At 39.5% G+C, this 24011-nt stretch overlaps 6 protein-coding genes across 9 annotated transcripts in view; all 6 read right to left on the bottom strand.

Moving 5' to 3' along the window:
- LOC128893034 (corticotropin-releasing factor-binding protein) overlaps positions 1-1716 on the bottom strand; it is an 8432-nt gene extending 6716 nt beyond the window's left edge. Inside the window, exon 1 of the mRNA XM_054153763.1 lies at positions 1438-1716. Within this exon, the coding sequence (XP_054009738.1) occupies positions 1438-1563 (126 nt within the window). The 5' untranslated portion in view covers positions 1564-1716. The remainder of the gene's footprint in view (positions 1-1437) is intronic.
- Positions 1-23155, bottom strand: part of LOC128893030 (NADH dehydrogenase [ubiquinone] 1 alpha subcomplex subunit 10, mitochondrial) — a 47277-nt gene extending 24122 nt beyond the window's left edge. The window contains exon 1 of the mRNA XM_054153754.1: positions 23152-23155. The gene's annotated coding sequence lies outside the window, so the exon portion shown is untranslated. The remainder of the gene's footprint in view (positions 1-23151) is intronic.
- Positions 2330-6030, bottom strand: LOC128893038 (uncharacterized). Of its 2 annotated transcripts, XM_054153770.1 has the most exons (5): positions 5877-6030; positions 5439-5793; positions 5026-5318; positions 4798-4958; positions 2330-4382 (listed from the first exon to the last, which is right to left on the bottom strand). In XM_054153770.1, the coding sequence occupies exons 3-5, from the start codon at positions 5316-5318 to the stop codon at positions 4057-4059; spliced, it is 780 nt and encodes a 259-aa protein (XP_054009745.1). In that variant the 5' UTR covers positions 5439-5793; positions 5877-6030; the 3' UTR covers positions 2330-4056. The 2 variants fall into 2 exon arrangements, with proteins under 2 accessions (XP_054009745.1, XP_054009744.1); XM_054153769.1 differs by having other exon boundaries at positions 2331-4382; positions 5026-5793; positions 5877-6028.
- LOC128893015 (adenomatous polyposis coli protein-like) lies at positions 6124-11130 on the bottom strand. Its single transcript, XM_054153714.1, has 8 exons — positions 10007-11130; positions 9791-9935; positions 9552-9703; positions 9083-9413; positions 8574-9000; positions 8259-8510; positions 7944-8177; positions 6124-7874 (listed from the first exon to the last, which is right to left on the bottom strand). Exons 1-8 carry the CDS (start codon positions 10857-10859, stop codon positions 7188-7190), a joined length of 3081 nt encoding a protein of 1026 aa, XP_054009689.1. The 5' UTR covers positions 10860-11130; the 3' UTR covers positions 6124-7187.
- Positions 11495-12323, bottom strand: LOC128893047 (small nuclear ribonucleoprotein Sm D3). Its single transcript, XM_054153782.1, has 2 exons — positions 11830-12323; positions 11495-11765 (listed from the first exon to the last, which is right to left on the bottom strand). The coding sequence occupies exons 1-2, from the start codon at positions 12143-12145 to the stop codon at positions 11653-11655; spliced, it is 429 nt and encodes a 142-aa protein (XP_054009757.1). The 5' UTR covers positions 12146-12323; the 3' UTR covers positions 11495-11652.
- Positions 14109-23661, bottom strand: LOC128893045 (AN1-type zinc finger protein 5). Of its 3 annotated transcripts, none has more exons than XM_054153777.1 (4): positions 23382-23661; positions 17387-17854; positions 16733-16904; positions 14109-16664 (listed from the first exon to the last, which is right to left on the bottom strand). In XM_054153777.1, the coding sequence occupies exons 2-4, from the start codon at positions 17672-17674 to the stop codon at positions 16516-16518; spliced, it is 609 nt and encodes a 202-aa protein (XP_054009752.1). In that variant the 5' UTR covers positions 17675-17854; positions 23382-23661; the 3' UTR covers positions 14109-16515. The 3 variants fall into 3 exon arrangements, with proteins under 3 accessions (XP_054009752.1, XP_054009753.1, XP_054009755.1); XM_054153778.1 differs by lacking the exon at positions 23382-23661 and adding an exon at positions 18757-18992; XM_054153780.1 differs by lacking the exon at positions 23382-23661 and adding an exon at positions 18137-18728.
- Between the last annotated feature and the right edge of the window lie 350 nt (positions 23662-24011).

Here is a 24011-nt window from a genome sequence, read left to right as displayed (position 1 = left end):
CCACAGGCTTTTCTATACCTTATATTTGTTAATCGGCCCTAATCGAACCATGAAAAACCGGAACGGACGCCCCGGGGGATTCGAACCCGGGATCTCAGCGTGGTAGTCGCCTATGCTACGCACTGCTCTAATGTCCGCCTCGAAGTGTAAAAAGTGTAAAGAAGCTAATATACTGTTCAAGTTGAAATTTTTTCGTAAGGGATAGTTAAAATTGAAATTTCTAGGGAAAATAAGAACAACGAGATATTATCTTCGTGGAAGTGATCGTTACATTGAGCGATAAACTACGAATATTTTAAACAATAATGTAACAATAATAATAGTTATTCGTTTGGTATAAATGCGGGGTTGAAGAGAGATATTGATTTTAAAAATTCCAACGCTTGGCTGGTGTCGTGAATGAGAGGAGCTGCGATCAAAGACACTTTTATTTTACCCTTTAAAGTGTTTTTGCGCCTAATTACCATGAGAGAGGAAGGGAAATGTAAATATCCTTCAGGTAAGGGTCGATGGGAACTTCGTTATCTGTATCTTTGAAGGGATGGCTGCCTATAAAATAACAGGTGCGCTACATGTTGTTTGGAGAAATACTGTTTTAGTATTTCTGATCCTGATATTTTTCTCATATTTTCTTCCAAGGTATTGCAAACTACTATTTTGAAAATATAAATTGATTGCGAGTGGTCAATTATTACGTCAACTGTAACATATTAATAGATTCAAATATAGAATGTTAAAAATATAAATGAATATGTATCTGAATAAATGAAACGTGCAAAATGAAATTTTCATTTCATTAACACAACCCTTGTGTTTTTCAAATACTTTTCCAAAATGAAAGAATACAGGGTGTCTATAGTTAAGGACAAGCTCAAGAAGTCAGTTCTATAATTAATTTTCAACAGAAAATTGCTCTTAGACATTCATCTAGAAACCCCTTATTTAGGAGTATTTTGATTTTGAATTTTCTTTTCTGTGATTTTCGTAAATCTTTCAAAATGAAAGAATACAGGGTGTGTACAGTTAAGGACAAGCTCAAGAAGTCAGTTCTATAATTAATTTTCAACAGAAAATTGCTCTTAGACATTCTTCTAGAAACCCCTTATTTAGGAGTATTTTCATTTTTAATTTTCTTTCCTGTGATTTTCTTAAATCTTTCAAAATGAAAGAATATAGGGTGTCTATAGTTAAGAACAAGCTCAAGAAGTCAATTCTATAATTAATTTTCAACAGAAAATTGCTCTTAGACATTCTTCTAGAAACCCCTTATTTAGGAGTATTTTCATTTTTAATCTTCTTTCCTGTGATTTTCTTAAATCTTTCAAAATGATTTTGCATGCTTAGTATACTTCATTTCTCTCCTTGTTCTCTTACTATCATCCTGAAGGAATAAACAAATTTCATCTAGCAAATAAACAAAACCAAGGTGGACCATACCTGTTGCTGATAGTGCTGATAATCGGAATTCCCTTTAATTAAAGCTGAGGCAGCTTGCAGAAGGCCAACCAATAGCAATGGCCATGATAGTTGGCGGGTTGATCCATCGACGACCATCTTCTTCATCGTTTTTATCGATAGAGGAACACCTACTAGCACAGTTGTCGTCTAAGAGACGTTCCGTGGAACGCGAGTAAACCTCTCGCACGTTCGGTTCTCTTCGTGTCCACTGATTCTCCCCGCGTCAGGACGAACTGAGGATTGTGCGGCGTCGCGACGCGCGGCGTCCCTCTTATAGCCGCTGGTCCAGCACGCGATTCGTCGACGCCGCGCATCCCCCGACGTTTCCGACATAACTCGCGACGATAACGCTGATAAAACTTCCAACGTCTTTCTTTCAACTTCTTCCGCGAGTCTCTTACTTAGGCGTGGAGCTTTAACTTTATAGTAATTCTATAACTTTAGAAAGTTATTTGTAACTTTCGGTTACGTAGAAATGTTTCATCGTCGTTTCGTTAAATTTTAGTAAGAAGCTTACGAGTTACAATCCGATGGTCGCTACGATCTACAACCCCCGCACAATCGGTGAAGGAGGTGTATACAAGTGTACGCGCTCGACGGTTTTAGCAGAAAGAGAGTTGTCGGGGAAATGTGTACAGCCGACGGACAGGTGAGATGCGTGCAGGACGTTCAACCGCGCCGCAAGTCTTCGAAGCGATCCATGTCTGACTCTGCAAAAAAGTTCGATTAGTTAAATCGATCAAAAAAGGACGAATACAGAATAAATAATACATAATACTGACCGGAAACAATCGTGGAAGATTTCTTTCCAGCTGTGGAAACCCCTTCTGGGAAAAGTGATGTCCCAAAAGTTTCTTTCGTAATTTGCACTCAATTATTTTGTGCGGTAGTGTTTATATAAATAGACGATCTAATTTCTTAGATGTTGATGGTGTAACAGTAATGGAGCAAAATGAATCGTACACAATTCAATAATGTAACATTAGACATAAAATATTGTGTATGCATTACTTATTAATAAAACGAAAGAAACTTTTCGGACAACCTAATCAAAAATGTCTTCATACGTATACACGTAATTTATTTTATTATACATTTATTATACGTCCTAAAAATTGTCAGAGTTGCACACTTTTTTCCGACTACCCTTTAAACGTTTCGCAGACTAACGGCGCCCTTACGATTGCCGGCGATAAATATTAGATTTAAGAAACGTTTTACTTGATCAAACAATCGATGACAAAACGATTACCGCGGCTAGCGGTTTTCCCAAGAACCGATGCCGTAAATCTCACGGACGTGATTTAATAAAATTCAGAAGCATCCCGGTGAATAATTCAGTTCTCTATTCTTGTATAACGAAGAGGACACTTTGTATAATCGATACTCTTCTGAATGCGTTTACGTCGCCGTTCTTATTCGTGTTCCATTACAATGTTTATCGGCCTTTCGCGTTTATAAAACCCACTTCGAAACTTGGCGATTCAATTTTCATCGAACACCATCGTTGATCTTTCGAGGAATTAAGAAAGTGTTTGAACTTGATTCGAGTTTCTACTTTTTCGGGATTTTTTTGTTTATTAATTTTTCGAGGATCAAGGATAGGGAATATCGATCGAAATAAGAGCGGTAACCGTAATTGATTGGAAGTGTTTCTTCCGAAAACATACCGCTCGCAATCGTTGGTACGCCTTATAGCAATTACCCCTTCGGATAAACACCACGGTCAGAGGTCTTAATAAAACCTAATCCTAGGATGAGGATCCCGCCGAAGAGGTGGATGAAGTGTGTTTATTAGACGTAGAAGTTAATTCTGGGCCTTTGCGTTCAATCATTTGTATATACATATAGTTTAAATAAAGATATTTACCTGCCACTTTGTTTCGTTAAAGTATCTACCGCGCAATCCTCAACCTGATCTCTGTTTAAAATGTATTTGTACACATTTTCTAAGTCTCAATCTGATGATTATTACTAGACTGCGGATCTTTATGCAAATTAAAATGTTACCAAACGTACCTACAATATTTGAACCTAAATAGGAATTCATTTTACCCTGCAAATATTATAATGTGAACTTTACTTTCATTATTTTTATATTCTTGCACATTGTCTGCATTTTGTAATTTTGTTGTGCATTCAAACTTCCTATAAATGCATAAAAATCCGCAGTCTAATCATTACAATATATCTATACGTAAGGTACAATCTGTTCGATAAAAAAACTTGCCATAATTCGCTACTGGAAGACTTATTCGCTGAAGGGATCTAGGGATCTAGACGATCTTACATTTTTGTAATGATCGTCGACGAGGAGAGAATGAACCCGTTGCACTCTTACGTGCTCAGAAACACATGTACTATTGAGTTGTCTGGAAAGTCCATGCCGATTTTTAGTAGGCGGTACAGGTCTGAATATATCGGAATGATTGAAAACAAATAACATATGGACATCCCTTAAAAGGTGGAAAAATTGTGGAACAAAATGGTACTTATATAATTCAATAAATATACATCAAAATTCAAATGTGCCTTTAAAGTTTTCTTAAAAATTGGCACGAACTTTCTGAACAATTCAATAAAATCAGAAAATACGGGTTAAGGGTGAAGCAAAGGTGAATGGTGTTGGAAAGGTAGATCCATGTGATGCGGGGGTGGCTCTATATGGCTCCTTTCATGCCAGCCGTGATCGTGCACAGGAGGAACATGGTACAATCCATAATTGACTCCGTTGGTCGCTATTTTCTTCAATCCTTGGATGCTAGAGAGTATCAGAGCCATCTTAGCTAGGAGCAACGCTTTGCCACCGAGGACGGCTAAGAATTGAAATCCCATGGGGATGAAGATGGAGCCCATCAGCAGGAAGCCCATTAACATCAAAGGCATCATGTGCTGATGTCTGCGTCTCAGACGGCGTCTACGACCTGATAACAACGGAAACGAATTAACAGCGACGTACGAAACTAACTAGACCTGATCAGACCTAACCCGGACCCGATCGAACTTAATCAAGCTTGACCAGACTAAACCAAGCCTAAACCTAACGCCTCAAATGAGAAGCTGTTGAGAACTCACATGGAAGAGTTAATAAAAATAATAGTAATCTATTGGGTTGTCCGGAAAGTTCATGCCTACTTTTAAGAAAAATTCAAAGACATATTTGAATGTTGATGCATATTTATTGAATTATATATGTACCATTTTGTTCCACAACCTTTGTACCTTTTAAGGAGTGTACACATGTTATTTGTTTTCAGCTATTCTGACATATTCAGACCTGTACCGCCTACTAAAAATCACCATGGACTTTCCAGACAGCCCAATATTAAAGTGTCCTACCTTCGAATATATTATTCTCTACTTCCATTTTAGAACTGCTGGCTGGTGACGTGATATTGCTCGCGATATGATCAATGTCAATTTTGAACACATGAGTGCGCAGAACGCGCAACAGTCGTTTCACGATTATCGAAGTCCAGTTTGTCTCGTCTTCAGGCTCGCTGCGAAAATAATATTTAGAGTTACATTTCGAAAACAAGCTGACAAATTTAAAATAAGTAATCTTACCTGTCCATATGGTTCCCCGTAGAATTGATCCTCTTTTCTTGAAATCGCACCAGGTCCAGCCCATCGAAGACCGGTATGACGTCATCCTCCAGGAGGGAGTCCAGAGCTGCCAGGGCACGGTCCTGCACGCAACGTCGGAACTTCTCCAAGAAGTCATCCTGGCCGGGGTTGTTCCAGGACTCCACGGGGCAGTTCTTAAGCACTGTTTGGAGCCCAGAGTACCATCTTGCTTTTTCTTCGCACCCGGCGAGCGAAAGCACAAGTGCAAACAAGTAGAGTGCACGAGGGTGCATCTGCATTCGATAATTGAAAATTAGCCTCCGGTTTTACAGTGAACATTAATTTTCCCAACTTCAGTTACTTCAACAACTTCCCAACTGAACTTGAATTCCTTTTCACGGAGGCAACGTTACCTCGAAACGCACGACGCACCTCCGGAGACGTCTTCTCCAACTTGGTCTCAATGCACTGAAGACGATTCACCGTGGCTATATGAAGATTTATATGTGCAGGAAATAGGCTACCGCGGTGGTCAGGTGGTCATTACGAGTCATCGAACGGCACCAGAGTTAGCGGTCAAAAGGCGGCGCATTTTATGCTCTAGCGACCTTGGTCTGTAATCATCAATGAACTCTGGGACTCTATGACGGTACTTCCCCCCATGATTTGTTCTTGTAACTGTGCATTCGCTGAACACATCGACTCTATTGAAAAGTCATTTTTTTTTTCGAACTTTTGTTGCCCTCTGAGCCTTCGTGAAAAGGGTACCTAGGTAAATTTAAATGCACTGCGTGAATCTGTACTGATAAGAAGAGGAGTTTGTAGCAATTGTAACAATTGTAGCAACTAACCACAGGGTCCTAAAATGAGGTCAGCTTCATTAGCAGTCCAATAATTTAAGGTGTTATAGTAAGGTGGTATAGTAATCATCTAGCAGGCCAGCTAGAAAGTGTCCGTGATTAGCGGCTACTTTTGTAATCTGCTCCTGTTCAAGTATAGAACATGTTCCTCTAAAAGACGTAGTAGTTTAGTCTCTACTAAGGCGATACCTGTTAAAATGAAATTGGTAATTGTATAAATTAACATAACATTGAAACATACAATCAATTTTTCTTTATTGTTTGCATAACAATAAATGTGTTTTGAGTTGTTTAATAACTGTAAATAATTGCAAGAAACATCACGCTAAATGGCTGCCATTTCTATTTCAAACGGTACACACCATTCTCACTGTCAGGAAATGAATACTCGAGGACAACAATCGTGAATTTATACTACGCAATAAATTGTAGTACGTGATCCATTATGTCACAGCTCTGCAAGTTTGCGGTATCTCTTCCGAGCCTTAAATGTTATGACACAGGCACGCAAGCACACATATGAACGTCCGACAGGGAAAGGGAGAAGGAAAGGCACATTACAAAATACCAACTTCCCAGTACACAACAGATCCTGGAAGACAAAGAAACATTCTATAATAAATCAATGGGTCGAAAACTTTATTATCGATAGCGTAATAGTGTTATGATTAAGACTTTTAATCACTAAATATGAAATACATTCGTCTTAACACGTTCCTACTGATCTTAACACTTTAACTACCGGTCTATTTAGAAACAGTCTAGATAGTCTAGAACTTAGTTACATTAATCTACATAACGTTACATAATTAATAATTTCTCTGGTAGATAAAGTGTTAACGTACACCGCAACTTCATACTTAGCGATTAAAAAACATTCTAGCGATTAGAGAAAGCACCCAAGTCACGTAGTAAATACTCTTTTCATCTGTATACCTTCTTCTTCGATTGAATAAATATCACATGCTGCAGCAGAAATGAGTAACGTTTAATTTGATATAAAAAATAGGAAGTAAGAATACTATAGCTAACCACAAGTTTAAAATCAACGATTATTGGATGATTAACATAGTTTTCGTTATAGTCACGCAGAGCAAGTCCCACAAATTGAACAATCTCCGCCCTAAAAAAATGGGATATAAACTGTTGCCTAAGTTTACCTTCGAATTTAGGGTTTTCCCCTGGCACCTATCTACCTCCATACACGCCATCCAATCTCAACGATAATCGTAAAAAAGTCTTCAGTCTTTCAACAGATGATACATAGAACCGTCGATAAAGCAAAACGTGTTAACAATTTGTTTACGTCTTACAAACATAGGAATTGTAGCTACATATAGAGTAATTATCTTCAGCTATCGTGTCGCGTTCCTCGTGGTTGCTTCCTTCGGAGCCTTTTATCGTCTTGAGACGATACTTATTCCTAGGCATGCCTGAGCTGATGCACAGCTCCAAAAGTGCCCACTCCTCGATGGACCCAAGGGATCCCTCTTCACTGAGCGAACTCACCGAACTGTGACGAGAGGGCGCCACGTTAGATTTCACGGAGTTGCGACAGGGTTCGTCGTCATCGTTATCCGTCCCGTTTGAAATAGGGGATCTACAATTGGGGACCCGAGAACGCAGGGGGGTCGAACTGTTCTCGTTGACGCTGCCGTGATCTTGCTCTGTCTGCGAATACTTCCTGTTGCACAACGCCGATGGATTTACCCTCTCGCATCCATTTATCCCGCCATTCTTTACTAGTAATCGTCGGTTGTCTAATGCCTTTGCGGAGTGAAGGATGCAGGAAGTTCCTCCGTGCATAAATACCGATGAACCGTTTTGAACAGACCTATGCGTCGATTGTATCTGCACAGTGGCATTCCTACTCGAGCCAGATTTGTTAAAATAAGAAGAGGAAGTACTAGTAGCGGCCTTGGTCTTTGAATACTGTTCCGATTGCTTCTTCGTATTCACCAAAGATGAATTTGACGAACCATTCAATGCCTGAAAATGATGTAACGTAAGTGATATTAAATAATAACGTCGCTCTCAAAATGCCACAGACATTCTCACCTTCGGCATGCCGGATTTAATACACTGAGCCAACATAATATCTTCCTCCTCCTCCGATAGACTCAAGTTGTCGTCGAAAGCAACGGGTTTTTTCGACTTCTGCTTGTTCTGCTCAGCGTACTCAGACTGACTGTACGATACGGAAGAGGACGGTTTTCTGATTGTTGCAGTTTTTAATTTGTCAACCGTTTGAGGCAACGTTTGTCCCATCAAAGTCGAGATATTCAACCTAACCTAAAATATCCACTCGGAAATGAGATAATGTCTCGCTTATGTTTTAACAGCCTAAGTAGGTCTAATCGACAGTAAACAAACCTTAGGCATCGCTGATCTTATGCACTCATTCAAAACGGCCTCATCGTCTGAATGATTAGGACTTTCATCGGAAAGGCCATTGTCGTGTTCCAAGGTTGCGCGACAGAGAGCTTTACCGTGGATAGGGTTTTTATTCCTACTTTCGACGGGAGACGATGACGGTGTGCCGCATTTGTTGAATATTTGCGTAGACACATCTGCTTTTTGCGCAAAGGAAATGCAACTTGTCGGTGGCGGTGTTATTTGACGAACCTAGAATCAATTAGTCAACGTGTTAACTACTTTCTAGTAGATTGCTATCTGTAAGATAATTACCTTTGGTATTCCTGACTGAATACATGCGTCAAGAATTTTCTCGTCCTCCCCAGAAAGATTAGAGCTCTCATCTGAGAGATCATTTCTATGGGATTCAACTTCACTGGAAGACTTGTCCTTTTCAATCCTCTCGACGCCCTCTTGAACGCTTGGCATAGACAATGCGGAAAGATTGGATTGCGATCCCACTGGAGAGATATCAGCTGGCGTGTCCTCTGTGCAATATACATGCATCGTATCGGGAGCACTAACTACTTCTATAGCGCTTTTATTCGTTTTGGAAGCAGTCACTGAAGTATCTATGTTGGCAACAGGAACGCGAAGTTCCAATTGATTCAAAACCACGGGCCTTTGGCAGCGCAGCATGTTCGAGGATTCAGGCTGGATAGATTTCTGAACATTAGATGTTTTAAAAGATTGTCTGTACCTGAAATAAATTTAAGAGTATAGAAACTGCAATTATCACATGAGCCAGCCATTACAAAAGAGATTCTAAAAACAAATGATACCTATTATTTTGTATGCCCATGCTGATACAAGCAGCTAACATGTCCTCATCATCCTCGTCGCCATCGCTTACTTGTTCTTGATCTTTCTCAGTCTCTGCATTATTTACTTTTTCTTCTGACGATTCAACTTTAATGTTTTTATCAAGATCATTCGACGAGTCTTTTACCTCAGACTGCATTTTAGAACCGTTAGTTATCTTTAACTCATCGTCAATTGTTAGAGAACTCAGGCTAGTAGCTGTAGAGAATTCAATCGGTGTTGACTCTTCTTTGAATGTGGCAATGTCATCTTCGAAAACGCTTGTCCGCGGTGCGTGACACTTTGAATACGCTGAAAATGATCTCCATTGAAAAAATTATACCATCGCTAAAACTAATTTCATTTTAGTGTGTTGTCGAAATTCGTATGGTTCTCGTTATTTTTTTACTATTACTATTTTTTTCGCTGACAATCAATAACATTGCATACATAAATGTCGAACGGACGGTCTTACTGCTTCTTCTGGTATTTTGCTTATGAAATCCGTGCATTGACTCTTGTGATTGCGAGGACTAGGAGGAGTAGTTTGTGTAGGTGAGTCTGGTAATTCACTCGGAGACACAACGCCGCTGGTTCTACGACTGTTGGAAGTTAATTCAGATTTTCAATAGTTCTTGATCTCGATAAGTTTAGATAACTTCAATTGCATAGATGATAAATAGTATTGCCTAAAATCGCTGATGACAGAGCTGCGATCATCGTGTATAGAATGCTGTTCGAAACCGCTTAGCGAACCGAGAGAGCTACAACGTGAAAACATTAACGGAGTTTGCTCCGCGTAGTAATCCTGTCTACTGAATGTCACCATTTTCCCTGAAATAAACAGCAACATATTTTACAAGAATCTATAAATTATTGACTGGTGTAAACAATGTCATATTTACCTTCTTTGTCTACAACTCTAGGATTATTTTTTCCTTCTGTTGAGTTATCAGTTTCTGTAGATATGCGTAAACCGTTAACATTAGGACTGGTCACATTGTGATCTACTCTTTCTGACCTACTGTCAATCTTATCTGTAGAATCTGTAGGAGATACTTTAGGAATTTCAGAACCATTATTTCTTTGTGTTATTGCACTACCAAGAGAACTGAGAGAATTGGCACGGGAGAAGCCATTTGATGTTCCAGGTTGGTAATAATCTAGCAATTTTTCAGGAGAGAGACGACCTGGTTTGCATGCTTGGGAAGTCTTCATAGTTTCTAATTCTTTCTCAACAAGAAGAGATCGACCTTCATTACAATTAAGAGGCAGAGTACGCTCAAATGTCAAATCCTCCTTACGATCAAGATCAAGAGCTTTTTTATTAAGCTTCTTCTGTGAATCTATTGGTTCCTTTGCATCTTCAAGCCGCAAATCAGACATTGAAGTTGCAGTAGAAAAATTAAAAGGAGTCTCATAAGGAGTTCCTTCTGTGCAATATGTTTTTACTGTATCCTCCTGAACACTTCCTGAGAAGTACTCAGGACTCTGTTTTTCATCATCATCGGTATCATCTTCAGCATATCTCAAACTGTAATCTGTAGGCTGATCGAGATCAGTCTCTGCATAGTCTCCAAATAGATCTACTTTGGAGTCACGTTCTCCAAATTCCTTCTTACAAGATCTATCAGCTCTAGGTGAGCCTTCAATAGGATGGTTTTGAGCTACCGTCTTTCTCTCTACATATTTTTTAATGTAATCTACGGGCTGCTCAGTTGCCTCTTCCTCGTACCTCCGTCCAGTACTTCTCTCCATATCTTATTATCTTATTTGTTAATAATAAATAAAAATCACTCTTTTTGCACTGTCTTGAAGTACTTCCGTTTTTACAAATAAGTAAACCAATCGATAGACAAAAATCAGACTAAGATACTAGCGTGAATTGCCGAAACTTCTGTCAACAAATTAGTAGTCAATTGCTGTTGTCCATCCTTTGTGAGTATTGAATAAACATTAATTGACTTGCTTGACAAGACGCAGTTGACCACAGAGTTTACACGTTCCAGTAGATTAATCATGGGGTTAGCTATTCGAAATTTGCCGACTGTGGGGACGCTTTGTACTCGCCACCAGAGGGCCAAGGAATGCTAGTGACTCTAGAGGATCGTATCACACATCCCTCTGTGTAGTTTATAGTTTCGTTGCTAAAAGTTGCTAAGCAACAGTTATCAAATGTTTTGGTTATAATTTCTCTAGATGTAAGTACAATGTACAGTATAATTTCATTTATCTAAACCAGTGGGAAGAAAACCAAGTTTGGGTAACTGGGTAGTTTATATAATAAGAGTTAACAAATTCTTTCAAGCACATCAATGTGTTTAGATAACCATGTACCATGATGCTGTTAATTCAGATGGAGTCCTACTGTATCATGAAAAATAAAACAAGTATACAAAGATAATATAGAAAAAGCATTCTATCGATTTATTGATAATTCCATTCCTGATATAGAAATTTGGAGAAACATCTTATAAATGGTATAGAAAGAATAGACAAGCTTTTGTCAATTATTTTTCTCTTATCTTTGTGTCCCTTAAAATATTATAATTTAACCTCGTCCTCTTCCTGCTTGAGATCCTCCTGGCTGATTCTGTTGATTAAGCCAAGGAGCAGAGCCTGTACCTCTGCCTCTTTGATTTTGACCTCTACCTCTTCCACGAGCTAAAACAGAATTGAATTAATGTCATTAATATGTAACCAATGCTAAAACATTCTATAAACATACCTTGAGCACGTAAGATAGCAGATTTCCCTCTACCGGCGGTCCCCGAGCCTTTCCCGCCCGGTCTTTTGAACATCGGTGCATTCTTCAACATATCTGGCAATATGAGAAACCTAATCTTCGATCCTCTGATATAAACATTTTCTAGCTGTGCCTCACGTCCGTCCCTATAGGTTATGGTTATATTCTGCATCTGACAATTCATATTGTCTTCGGCCTCTATCAATTTGCCCCGATACACTTCACCAGTATTCGTTTCACAGGTTACCGTGTGACCTTCTGCTTCATGGAGTACCTTTATTGGTACTCCGATCGACATTGCGGCCGTCTTGATTGGATAATTTAAATAATACGATTGAAATTTTGCTTAATCAACTGGCAATACGGAGTCCGTGTAACGAGAATTGTCGAAATATCAAAATTACAAACACAAACTTAACCTCACACGTTACGGCTCAATGGCTACCTCGCTTTCTGTGGATAAAGGGAGGGGATCAGTGTTACCAACTAGTGCAGAACGAATTCCCTTGAGTTAGATTAGAGGCCGTAACGCAAAAAAACTAAATTTTATTTAATACCCCTGGAAATATTTTATTTATTACAGTTTCTCATAAATAAAGATATTATATTCGAAATTTACTTGAAAATAAAAGCGTATCGCAAAAAATTCAAGCTCATACATTTTCCCCTTAAATCTAGGAACAAAAGCATTAATTGTTTTTACGAGCACCACGAATATATAATAAATCAAACTTTGTTTGTATAGAATTTTGAAGGTTGAAATAATAATTCTAGATTGAGTAGCAGTTCTATTGTTAAAATCGCAAAAAAATCTCAGCTCATACATTTTCCCCTAAAATTTAGGGACATTCTTTTTACGAACACCACGAATATATTATTTAAATTTTTTAATCAAACTTTCTTCGTACAGAATTTCGAAGGTTTGAAATAATAATTTTAGATTGAGTAACAGTTCTATTGTTAAAATAATTTTATTTCATAAAGAAAGTTCGTATGCGAAATAACTACTCGTGTACTAGTTACCTTCCGAGCACTACCGAGTACCAACTTCGTAACAGTGAATCACCAGCTCTAATCTAAATCAATTGAAAAAGATCGTAACATTTCAGAAATGATTTATATCGACCTCGTTGTAATGCGGGAAAGCCACGACGAATAACTTCGTATTAGTTGTTTCTTCTAGGGCCATGAATTTATATATATTTTGTTTTTAAAAATATACATAAACATAGTCCACCGTAGTTATAAACGTTAAGAACCATTGGAGGGGGGGGGGGGGGGTGATCTCTGTATACGATCGATACAGATTAATTGCGGCTCATTAAAGAGATGTCTTATAAAAAGAAAAGGATATAATAGGGCGTATGAAGCGGAGGGCTGTAGAAATACACCGGTCCGTTCGTCTAGGCGAACCTAAGGTTTAAAGCATTTCAGAGGATGGTAATCGTAATGATGGTAATATATTAAAGTCGACGTTATTTTTTAATCGCTTAAACTTACTAATATCAATCGTAATAATTACAAGCATCGTTACGTCCTTATATAGTCAGCTGAGCGCGAACGTCACTCATTAAATCTTGTCTCCTGTTAGCTCCTACCGATTTTTCGAGCTAAATTGTCCCCTACCATTCACTCCGTCGGTCATTCTTTCATTGGTTTTTCTTTTTCTTTCATTGCACTTCTACCCGCTCTCTATGACGTGCTTTTCTCTGTCACTCGCTCACGCTAGGCAAGGTTGTACCTCGACGAATCGTGTTACATCTTAGAAAAATATGCTATGTCTAAAATAGGATGAAGGCCTGAAGGCAACCGTTCCGTCGATATTATTGATAATCTCGGTGTGTGCGTACCTCCTTCTACACAGACATTACTTCGATCTAGCTGACACACTTTTTTTCTTTTTTATCCGATTAAAATGTGGGAGTCGGAACAAAAATCTCGTGGCGACAAAACGATTAACAACTGGCATGCAAGGGGGTGCTCGAGAGACTTGTCCGCTGCCATCAGGATTTTTCAATTACTTTTTAGTTCTCTCTGGGTAAAGAAACATGTTTCCAAATAAGAATCGTATGATTTCAATACACGCAACGTGATAATTGATATCGAAGCATGGCGTGGCGTTAGAGATGGAAACGATCTAGTTTATAGGGAAAGTACAAAACGTTATCCGCAGCTTTCGGACTACTAACTTAACACCTTGCCACTTTACGCTTTTCGTCAACTTTACACAATAACACGGGATCATTTCAACTTCTGAACGATACTTGTGAGATAAACATTATTTTATTAAGAAAAATAACTGTTTTTTTCCTAAATACAAGTAGACAATATTGCGAACTGCACTTGTCCGAAGCTTAAAGAGAGTTCGTAGGGATATAAGTGACCGCAAATATACTTTTGAAAATTAATTCTTATTTACTGCCTGTCAATATTATCTTTGATTTCGTATTGCCTGCCTTACATTATTGTGTATCTTTATAAGCGCACAATGTGACACAGTTGGCAACGTGTTAAATCACAGTATACAATCGTCAAAGAAACAATAATATGGTATAATTCAAAAACAAAAACATAACTTGACACTTATCAAAGTAAAACAACTGATGTAATGCGTCAACAATGGTCACTACGTAATTATATTGAAACAATACGATTTTTATTTATAACATTTCCTTCGTACGACGATTACAAAAAGTTGAAAAATTGTGACGACCGATAAGTCCCACTCTGTACACACATATATGTTCCACATATGTTCAAGTGATCTCTTTGGGAAGTCAACCCAGTTGCTTTGCTGCGATACACGTGAACATGCTTGGTTATCCCTTTTGCATATACAATAATTTCACTAAAAAGGACTATCGATAACGTGGTACTGAAATAAGAACGATTTACTTTATTCTATAACGTAATCAATACAGTACTTTTTTTTTCTTTGTATGACTTCGTTCAGTATTATCGCTATCGGCTGTCGCGCGGTTCCAAAAAATCGCTATACTCTTTAAAAAAAAAAAATCGTGTTTCGAAGACAGCATATTGCGAGATGATACGATACACAGGTGTTTGTTTGTTTATTTCATCTCTTTCTCTCGCTTTCCATCTGTTCAATAATCGCAAAGGACCCCAGTGACGATTATCGATTCACACACGTTTTAAAGAAGACACAGAGTACGCGAGAAAGCAGTTCTTCTTCACAAAAAAAAAAAAGAAAAAAACGAACCACAAAGCAGTTTCGTTACACGCCTCGCATGAGATTTTTAGTTATAAGCGATTCGTTAAACTCAAACACCTAATGTGGCAACTTTCCTCACTCTCACACTCTCTCTCTCTCTCTCTCTCTCGCTCTTTCTCTCTATTGAGCTCTAGCTAAAGAGTTCAGACACGCTGGAGAAAACCGAAACGTACCTCAAAGAATTGCAACACAGAAGAAAATGGTTAGAAACAGACGGAGAACATTGAAATTTTCCAGAATAATCGATGGAGGGCGAGAGTCGTCCCTTCGTCGAGGGGCCTCGTTCTTGACCTGGACTTTTAGACGTTTCATCTTTTTACTTGCACATGGTACAGTATTCTAGCACCAATATATGTCTCGTGCACTTCTACATATCCACAAGAGGGGAAAAAGAAGAAACTTGAGAAAACCGACTGGTCAAAGTTTCGATAACTAATTCTCTACTGAAACTGTAGGGAATCAGAGAATGAGTGAACAACGGCGTAAATAATGATTTGCAATATAGTTTGAAACATATTTAATGAGGAATAATGCTGGTTATATTCACGTGAAATTGGACATAAACACACAGTACTACTTATACTTCATTGCATTATTTATGAATCAATAGACTAATATACTTAATCATTATTAGACTAATCGTTAACCTAGGATTGTGATCACCCATCAACGTCAGCCACTACCTAAGCAACATTCCCTCTTTTTTTTACTTTTGATATAAGAACAAAATAGAAATATATATATATAAAAATTTTTTTTTCCGACTCAAAACAGGAACTTCTGGACAGTGATTGACTGTCGCCAAGAGTCCTTGAGTTTAGTTTAAAACAAACTTCGTATGCGAATTTTGCATTTAAGTAAATTAATAAACATAATATAGAATAATAATAAACCGTAATAGTTGTAGATAATAATAGGTAATAGTAGTAGTAAGCTGGCAGCAGTTAGAACCAAATATATATATATACATAAATATATATATATATATATATATTCTCGATTGAAACTCGCGCTAGATGACAATCTGACATGGCACTGACATCCAATTTTGAAAGCATTCGTACACGCGCGGCACGCACTCTAATTTTTCTTTTGTTTCCTTTGTTATCGTTTTATCTTGTTCGCGGAAATCTCGTTTTCCCGTTCCGTCTGCATATTCGTGCACAAAAACCAATTTTTCCTACCATTCTCCCTCTCCATCTCTAACGTTGACTCATTCTCTCTGTCGTTACACTCTCACTGTTCCTTTCTCACCCTCTCTCACGCTCATACATACTTTCCCCCACTTCTCCCTCTCATAATTCTTCCCATTCACCCGTTTCGCCCCTCGACGTGCAATCAGCTGCCAGATAATTTATCTCGTTTTCTCCGTTTTTATATTCTGTTTGTTTATATAGTTATATAACCATTTTCCCAACGACTACGCACTAAATAGTTCAAATTTTTTGCACTTTTTCACCAACAACAACCGGATTGTTGCGCCGAATCTCTTGGGCGCCCATTTCTCTGTAATCGAATTTGCAATCGTGCTTATCACTGTATCGATGCACAGAGCAGAACAGTCCTCCACAACGGCACTCGAATCCTGAATAAAAATTACATTATTAATTATCCCGTTTGAAAACCATTCATTTTTACCAATAGTCTACTCACCCGTTAAGCCAACTTTTTTGCGACACACCGCGCAACGATTTTTCTTCTTCTTAGATTCTTTATCAGTCTCTTTGCCATCGAAGCAGTCGTCCGCATCCCCACTACTCACAGATCCTTCTGCTACTGCTCCAGTGCTTACACCTACTTCGCTTTCTTGATCTTCCCTGTTTATCTAGTATAGAACATAAACGGGTTCATTATTAGCGATCGTGATAATAACTTTATAGTAAATACAACTTGCCTAACTTGATGAATATCTTACAGAACACTTGTAAATCAAATAACAGACGAATTACGGTGTTACTTAACCATTGGAGTGCCATAAAACGTTGTACAAGTTGCAATAATCAATTTCAGAGACATCATATTTATTTACATATATTATTTTATAGGAAACAGGTGATCAAACAATATAACTCGCACGAGACGACCGAACATGAAAATGTTAAAGACAGACATTGCGAAAATTCAAGCATGCAGTCCATTCAACTCTTGATGAGCTGTTTTTGCTCACAATGAGCTGACACTTTTGGGATACTAAATGGAAGAAGCTTAATTGCATTATCTGGCACTCAAACAGTTAGTAAACATACAGAAGATCATTTCTTAATCTCTAATTCTGGTAACATTGGTAATTATAGCTTAACAACTCACTTCTTTGGGGTTAGGCAGATCTGTCATTGGTTGAGGTATAGTAGGAATGGTAGGTTGGGCCGTAGTTCCTGTTGCTGCAGGACTACCAAAACCGCCTCCTTGCAACGTGCCAGCGTTACCAGAGACGGTCTGTGATGTTGTTACAGTGGCTGTGGATACAGGAGGTTGTTGCTTCTTTTTTAAGTTTTCTTTGTAACAAAGAGAACAAAGGCCGTCCGTAGCCGGCGAGCCATAAAATCCACAGCCGCTGCGGCACAAAGCTTGCATAGGATTCGATTCTCGTTCCATTTTGTCTGCTTATACCAGTAGAACTTCAACGTTTAAGCGAGTCCTTCTGTTTATCCTACTCGCAATTACTTGAAAATTATCAAGTATTTGCAGTCAGCTAAGCGAGGGATAACTAAGTGTCTCTTGCCACAGCTCGCTCTCTGGTTGATCCGTTGCGACCGTTTGTCACCATATATTCACCTATTGAAAGTAATTTCCTTTTATTATCCATTCTAACCACACAAAGAGACAAGTTTTCTCGTGGATATCAGTCAATTTATGTACATGCAGTATCAAATTTACATTCGCAATTTGCTCGATGACTACATCAAATAGTATTCGCGAAATTTATGAATAGGTTATAATAGAAGCGCAAGTTGTCCGAGAACGCTAAGAGACACAGTGAAACATGAAACAAAGTTGTTGTCACTGGCTCTTCCGAATGTGCAAAGATTTAATTTTAGAAAGTACTGGTTTGCTCACATTTTGTCTTCAGCGAGACACGACTCGTCACTAGGTGTTTGATCATGAAAAAGGCGTTGGAACAGCATGATGAAACTCGCGACAGTTTAAAGGACGAGAAAACGTAGATGATCATTACACACCAGCGTGTCACGATGCGACGACCGCGAATAGTCGAGTTATCGTCCGTAGAATTGAGAAAAGAAAGAGAAAACGGAAAAATAACCTTCTCCCTCCCGGAACGACAAAAAAAAAAAAAAAAGGAAAAAAATATACAAAAATCAGACACGAATTTTCACGTCAAATTTCCACTCGCGCACACGCGTGCACACATAAAGAAGTCTCTGTACACAGAATTAGAAATCAGCAGCAGCAGCGACGATACAGTGAGACAAGGGCCGTTCCCCTCGTGTGGAACTGCTGGTCGAGAGAGTGATTCCTCCAAGGGCAAATAAAACTCGTGAATCGGGAACAAGGAGAGAGAAAAACAATGGTCCAGGAACCGAAGAAACGGTGGAAGAAGGTAGAGACGACGGGACAAGTTTGGAATTTCGACGACGACACAACCGATCCGATTTTCCTGTTCGGCGCAATAAAATCCCGATGGAAGAGGCGTGATCGGGAAACGTGATATTACTCACTTTCCAACACGCAGTCGTGTTGCAACCAACGCACAACATGGAGTAAGAATTCGTTCGAGGCATTTAAGTGGGTTCTCGTATCCTTATCGCGACGTTAGACGGCGTGCCATCGATAACCACGGGCCGACCTAGGTCTCTCTCCTAACTCGTTCGCACAAATCTCGACGCAATTCACAAGCCCACTAAATGCGCGGGTATAACACGCTTTGTCTGCGTTGTCGCTTACACCAAGCTAAAACGAAACGTTACCAAATAGCGCTCCCTTTTTCTGTCTGTCTCTCTCGCGCTCTTTGTGTGCAACTTCGCGCTCGAGCGCTCGATATTACTTCAATCCGAGGAACCTGCAAGGACGGTGGAGAAACAACGATAACGACGATGGCCGAATGTTTTCATGATGGCACAAAGTACTTTTACAGAGGCGAAACTGGCGTTTTTCAGGTCTCGATTCTTACCGCGCATGCGTCTTCTAAGGAGTATAGCCGTGAACGTAGGTACGATGCCTAAGCGATATCGATAGTAAAATGTGGAATTAGGAACGAGATTCAAATATGTTCTAGTGAAATTAAAATACGATGACGTTTTCCTATAACTGTATGTTCTACTTTAGAGGTTTTTGTTCGAACAAACTACTCAGAGAAAATGGACTTTTATGATATTATGATTCAAATTTTGCCGCGCTTCGCACAAGATGATGGCGATATAGTCGTGCAGCCTTTGGGCGGACGTACAAATCCCGTACATAGAGGTTAGATTAGATTCGGGTAAGATGTGGATTTCAAATAGTTTTACAAACAGAGAATGCTTTGTGAAGTAAATGAAAGTAAATTATAAAAAGAAAATGTTGATTTCAAAATATTAGAATTCTTCGGAAAAATAGTATCGATAGTAAAATGTGGAATTAGGAAAGAGACTCAAATATGCTCTACCGAAATTAAAATACGATGACGTTTTCCTATAACTTCATGTTCTACTTTAGAAATGATTTGTTCTAACAAACTACTCAGAGAAAATGAACTTTTCTAATATTATGAATTCAAATATTCCCGCGCTTTGCACTCGATGATGGCGATATAGTCATACAGCTTTTGGGCGGACGTACAAATCAGTACAAACATTGACTACGGCACATCGCAGTTATCCGTACATCGAGGTTAGATTAGATTCAGGTAAGATGTTGATTTCAAATAGTTTTACAAACAGAGAATGCTTTGTGAAGTAAATGAAAGTAAATTATAAAAAGAAAATGTTGTTTTCAAATAGTTTTACAAAGAGAGAATGCTTTGTGAAGTAAACGAAAGTAAATTATAAAAAGAAAATGTTGATTTCAGAACATTAGAATTCCGGCACAGTGAAAGGGCCACGAATTAAATGAACGGGATTCGAATCCGTTAGTTCCTCGAACGCGTGACGTCATTGTAATAATTCCTAATCAAATCAAACTTGAATCATGTAGCAGAGGAGAATGACAAAGAGAAATTCTCTTTTAGTCACTGTTAACTCCAATCGCAAGTGGTTGACTCATTTTTATTTCGCATTGTAAGACACGATACAACTGTACATTTACAACTTTTTCACATCGTACTTGAGATTAGGCATTGTCTTCTTTGTTTCAGATTGCTGAATTTTTAAATTTACCACGCGATGGTAATAGTTGTCGGAGGTATGTACGTTCGCCCAAAGGGTGCACGCTAGTCTAAAGCGCGGCAATATTTGAATTGGCCATTTTTTCTAACAATTTCCAAACCACAAGATCTCCCAGCAAAACATCAGGATCACAAAGGGTTAATGACTGAAGAGTAGAATTTGTTATAAATCTTCTAAATACGTATTTAAACAGGTTAGAGAACTTCAACTCGTTATTGACGTACAATTGCGAATGTTCTTGAGCTCTAATATTAGTCACTCTTTGAATTGCGATCATGCAATAGACATCTACTCGATAGAGTTAGGCGCTTGTCAAAATTAACAATGCAATCACGTGATGTAAGAACTGCACCATGTTATAATATAAATAAAATCCATTCTTAATTGCGTCATTTTCTTTACAGATGGAAATGTTTAAAACGTTTGTCAAAAAAAAAGTGGAGGACCACTATCGCTGCGACTATTATATGAAACATTCTCACAAAGTCATGGTTATCAACTGCTTAACGTGCTCACGATTATATGAGATATATGAGAATGACGAAAAATTCGTTTCCGGAAGAGCGACAATAAAAAAAAGGGACATTAGAGTCAGCTAAAAGACATGTACTATCAAAGTAAATTTAGGAGGAAGTTGTATCGTTGACGATACCCTCCCCTCCCCTATTGCGCACGTGGAAGGACACCGTGAGAGTTTAGTAGGTAGGTCCTGTACCTCTATACAAGTTGTGTAGGGAATTCCACACAACTCCCAGCCCTCCAAAAGGGTCGTGGATGCCTTTTGAAAATTTCTCTCGGCGAAACAAGTGCCGAAGTAAATTTAGAGAGATTAAATTGGGACAATTCTGATAATGAAACTAGACGGAGAGAGAGGAAATTTTGACCTATAGATATGGTTAAGTATCAAGCGAGTAATCTTGTCCACGCACGGACACGTGAGCACGCGCCACCGATGAACGACAGTGAAATCCCATGAAAGCGTCATCGAGCGAAGTTATTCTCCGTTGGTAATTGTACGTGCAGCCATTTTACATCGCTCATAGCGGAAGAAAGCGAGGTGTGGCTCATTCTAATCTACACTGACACTAGCGTCAATCTGCTAATCGTTTCTATTGCGAGCATTCAGCCCCGAGAGAGCCGACACACGCAGAACCTGTTGGTTTTACAGAGTTACGCGCGTTAACCTCCCGTTGTTGGAGCAAACAAACCAGTCGCCATCGTCCGAAATCCAATTAAATGAGTCCCCTCCTCTATTACACCATACGTTTCGCCTACCGCGGACCTGTTCCATCTCGCTAGAGATTTGTTCCATCCTACCGTGGATATTTTATACCATCTACCATGGCAGCTACTCGCATGGACCTACTCTCGACTTAGCAAAGTCGCAAACAAGCCTCTCTGGCTTGAGAGACTGCATGGAACTGAGCGACGCGCCGCAGAAAGGAACAACCAAGCAAGCTGCTCAGACACACCAAGAGTTTGTTTGTGAGCGTGGACTAGCGATGGGTTTGGCCAATTTAGCTCCGAACAATCAAAGTGTCGAAACTGTTTACACCGTTACATAAAGATAAGAGGATTCATGAAAACTCGAGCCGATTAATTGCGATGATAAATTATAAGCGTTCAGCAACGTCACCGCTCGGAGAAATTACATCAGAGTTCAAGAGATTCTTCGTCGTACGGGAAACTTATACTTTCGACGAAAAATGAATTGTATCGATTCATATAGATGGAAAAAGTAGTACAAAGGTATTTTTGGATGAACCTTTCTATTCTCATGCTTGGATAAACCTTTATGGTTGAAATTAACTAAGACTTCCGGGTGTAAGCTCTATCCTTTGGATAAGACGATGTATTAATATAACAGTAGAGATCTAACTCAATGTAACCCAGAACTACACCAAACTTAATCCTACTATAACCAACCTAGACTTAATAACTTAATCCTAGCCTAACCCAGACCTAATCCGGCAAATAGATCTGGATTAGGTATGTACTGATACACCAGTCTGTTATTCGAACCCTAAAGAAGCTACCTGCAGTGTTTCTAGCAAAACATTGGAGTATCTTATCCAAAGGACACGGAAGCCTCGGTTGATATCAACGTCTATATTTATTTATGATCTATTTCCATGGTTTCCTAGGAGTTTCAAGAAATTTCCAACGCACAGAACTTGCGTTTTATTTTCCAAGAACTCGACACAGTATCCCACAAACTGACTCCTGGATCATCGGTTTATTTTGATGTCGGTAGTACTCGAAACGCGTTTTGGTTTCTTTCTGGACTGTGCGCGAGATTTGAAACGTATAGATAACGATGAAGTGATACGCGTGCACCGATTAAAGTTCACAGAGTTTCTTCGAGTTTCCCTGATTTGAATAACAATAAACACAGAGGAACGAGAAAAGATCGTGTTCCAGCGTGACGGGTAGACGTTGTGGAGTGCCGAGTGGCCATCGCTAGCTCAAGGAGCACATGAAGGGCCAAAAGGAAGGGGATTTAAGCCAGTGCGGATACGGGTGCACGGAAGGGGGTATGAAAACCGCGGGCGGGGGCAGGGTACAGGGAGAATAAACGCATAAGTGTGCTTTTGCGCTTGAATCGTATCGGCGCTGCCGTCGTGCGGACACGGCACACACGCACGCAGTCAAAGAGCACGAAGAAACGGGACGGACATCGGAGACATGGCTTCCATCCTTGAGAGTATGCACTTAATCAGAAATTGCGTCGTTGTTCCCTTTGTCCGCTAAATACGTACACGCTACGTAGCGCGGACATCTTTTTATCAATGGTGTACGCGACGGGATAAGAGTAGGGACGAGGCGAGAGGGAACGGAACAAAGAGGCGGTTATAATCCCGTGGTTTTTTGTCAAAAAGGCCCATTGAATTAGACGTTGCCGTCGACGTCCACGAATTTCATGGGTATTCGATAAAAATAGTCGCGGTAGACGAGGCGGGTAGAGCTATTGCGACACTTACCAAGAGCTGTTGCGGTGTAGCAGGGCGCAATATGTCAGCTGACTTGACGTGTGACCGATCGTAATCCTGCGCCAGTATCCGACATAATTCTCAGCGGAACATCGAGCCCCACGGTAACAAATCCAGTTGATTCCGGTTGCTGCTACGCGACCCGCACTCTCACAAAACACGGATATCGGTTATCTGGTAAACTAAGCTCCTCGCACCAAACTTTCGATTACGAGATAGACGACCAAAGCTGCGGGCACGGGAACAAATACTGCCGATGACTGGTGTAAAGTTAGATCTCTTACCCTCCCCCACTCTGCATGTAAAGCACACGGAACCAGGGTCGACAGCTCCAACCGGACCCGTTTACAATTCGAGTTGTCCAGAATTTACGCCGCCAGGCGGCAACACCAGCACCTGAAATTGTAAACGCACATTATGATCGTACTCGCAACCGACTCTAGAGTAGGCTGTGGGTCCATGCTTGTGTACCTAAATGCGTATATGCAATCTTCGACCGTATAAACTTATTTACACAGGTGGCCCAAAAATGTTGTAACACCTTGAAAGGGGTGGTTCGGGAGGTGATTTGAAACGACTTTTTCCTTAGCGAAAATGTTGTCCGAGGCTTCGTTGAAGAGT

This window comes from Hylaeus anthracinus, unplaced genomic scaffold, assembly GCF_026225885.1.
Source record: "Hylaeus anthracinus isolate JK02 unplaced genomic scaffold, UHH_iyHylAnth1.0_haploid 2, whole genome shotgun sequence".
NCBI lineage: Eukaryota > Metazoa > Arthropoda > Insecta > Hymenoptera > Colletidae > Hylaeus > Hylaeus anthracinus.
Note: the sequence above shows the minus strand (reverse complement) of the source record. Positions and strands in the feature narration are given on the sequence as shown.

Coding starts and splice junctions, on each gene's coding strand:
- LOC128893047 (XM_054153782.1), bottom strand. CDS start 12,145: ATGTCGATCGGAGTACCAATAAAGGTACTCCATGAAGCAGAAGGTCAC. Junction 11,766..11,829: donor TGCTATCTTACGTGCTCAAG/GTATGTTTATAG, acceptor ATTCTGTTTTAG/CTCGTGGAAGAGGTAGAGGT.
- LOC128893015 (XM_054153714.1), bottom strand. CDS start 10,859: ATGGAGAGAAGTACTGGACGGAGGTACGAGGAAGAGGCAACTGAGCAG. Junction 9,936..10,006: donor TAGAGTTGTAGACAAAGAAG/GTAAATATGACA, acceptor TGTTTATTTCAG/GGAAAATGGTGACATTCAGT. Junction 9,704..9,790: donor TCTGTCATCAGCGATTTTAG/GCAATACTATTT, acceptor AACTTCCAACAG/TCGTAGAACCAGCGGCGTTG.
- LOC128893038 (XM_054153769.1), bottom strand. CDS start 5,324: ATGCAGATGCACCCTCGTGCACTCTACTTGTTTGCACTTGTGCTTTCG. Junction 4,959..5,025: donor ACGGGGAACCATATGGACAG/GTAAGATTACTT, acceptor TTATTTTCGCAG/CGAGCCTGAAGACGAGACAA. Junction 4,383..4,797: donor AGAGAATAATATATTCGAAG/GTAGGACACTTT, acceptor CGTTGTTATCAG/GTCGTAGACGCCGTCTGAGA.
- LOC128893045 (XM_054153777.1), bottom strand. CDS start 17,674: ATGGAACGAGAATCGAATCCTATGCAAGCTTTGTGCCGCAGCGGCTGT. Junction 16,905..17,386: donor ATCTGCCTAACCCCAAAGAA/GTGAGTTGTTAA, acceptor GTTCTATACTAG/ATAAACAGGGAAGATCAAGA. Junction 16,665..16,732: donor CAAAAAAGTTGGCTTAACGG/GTGAGTAGACTA, acceptor ATTTTTATTCAG/GATTCGAGTGCCGTTGTGGA.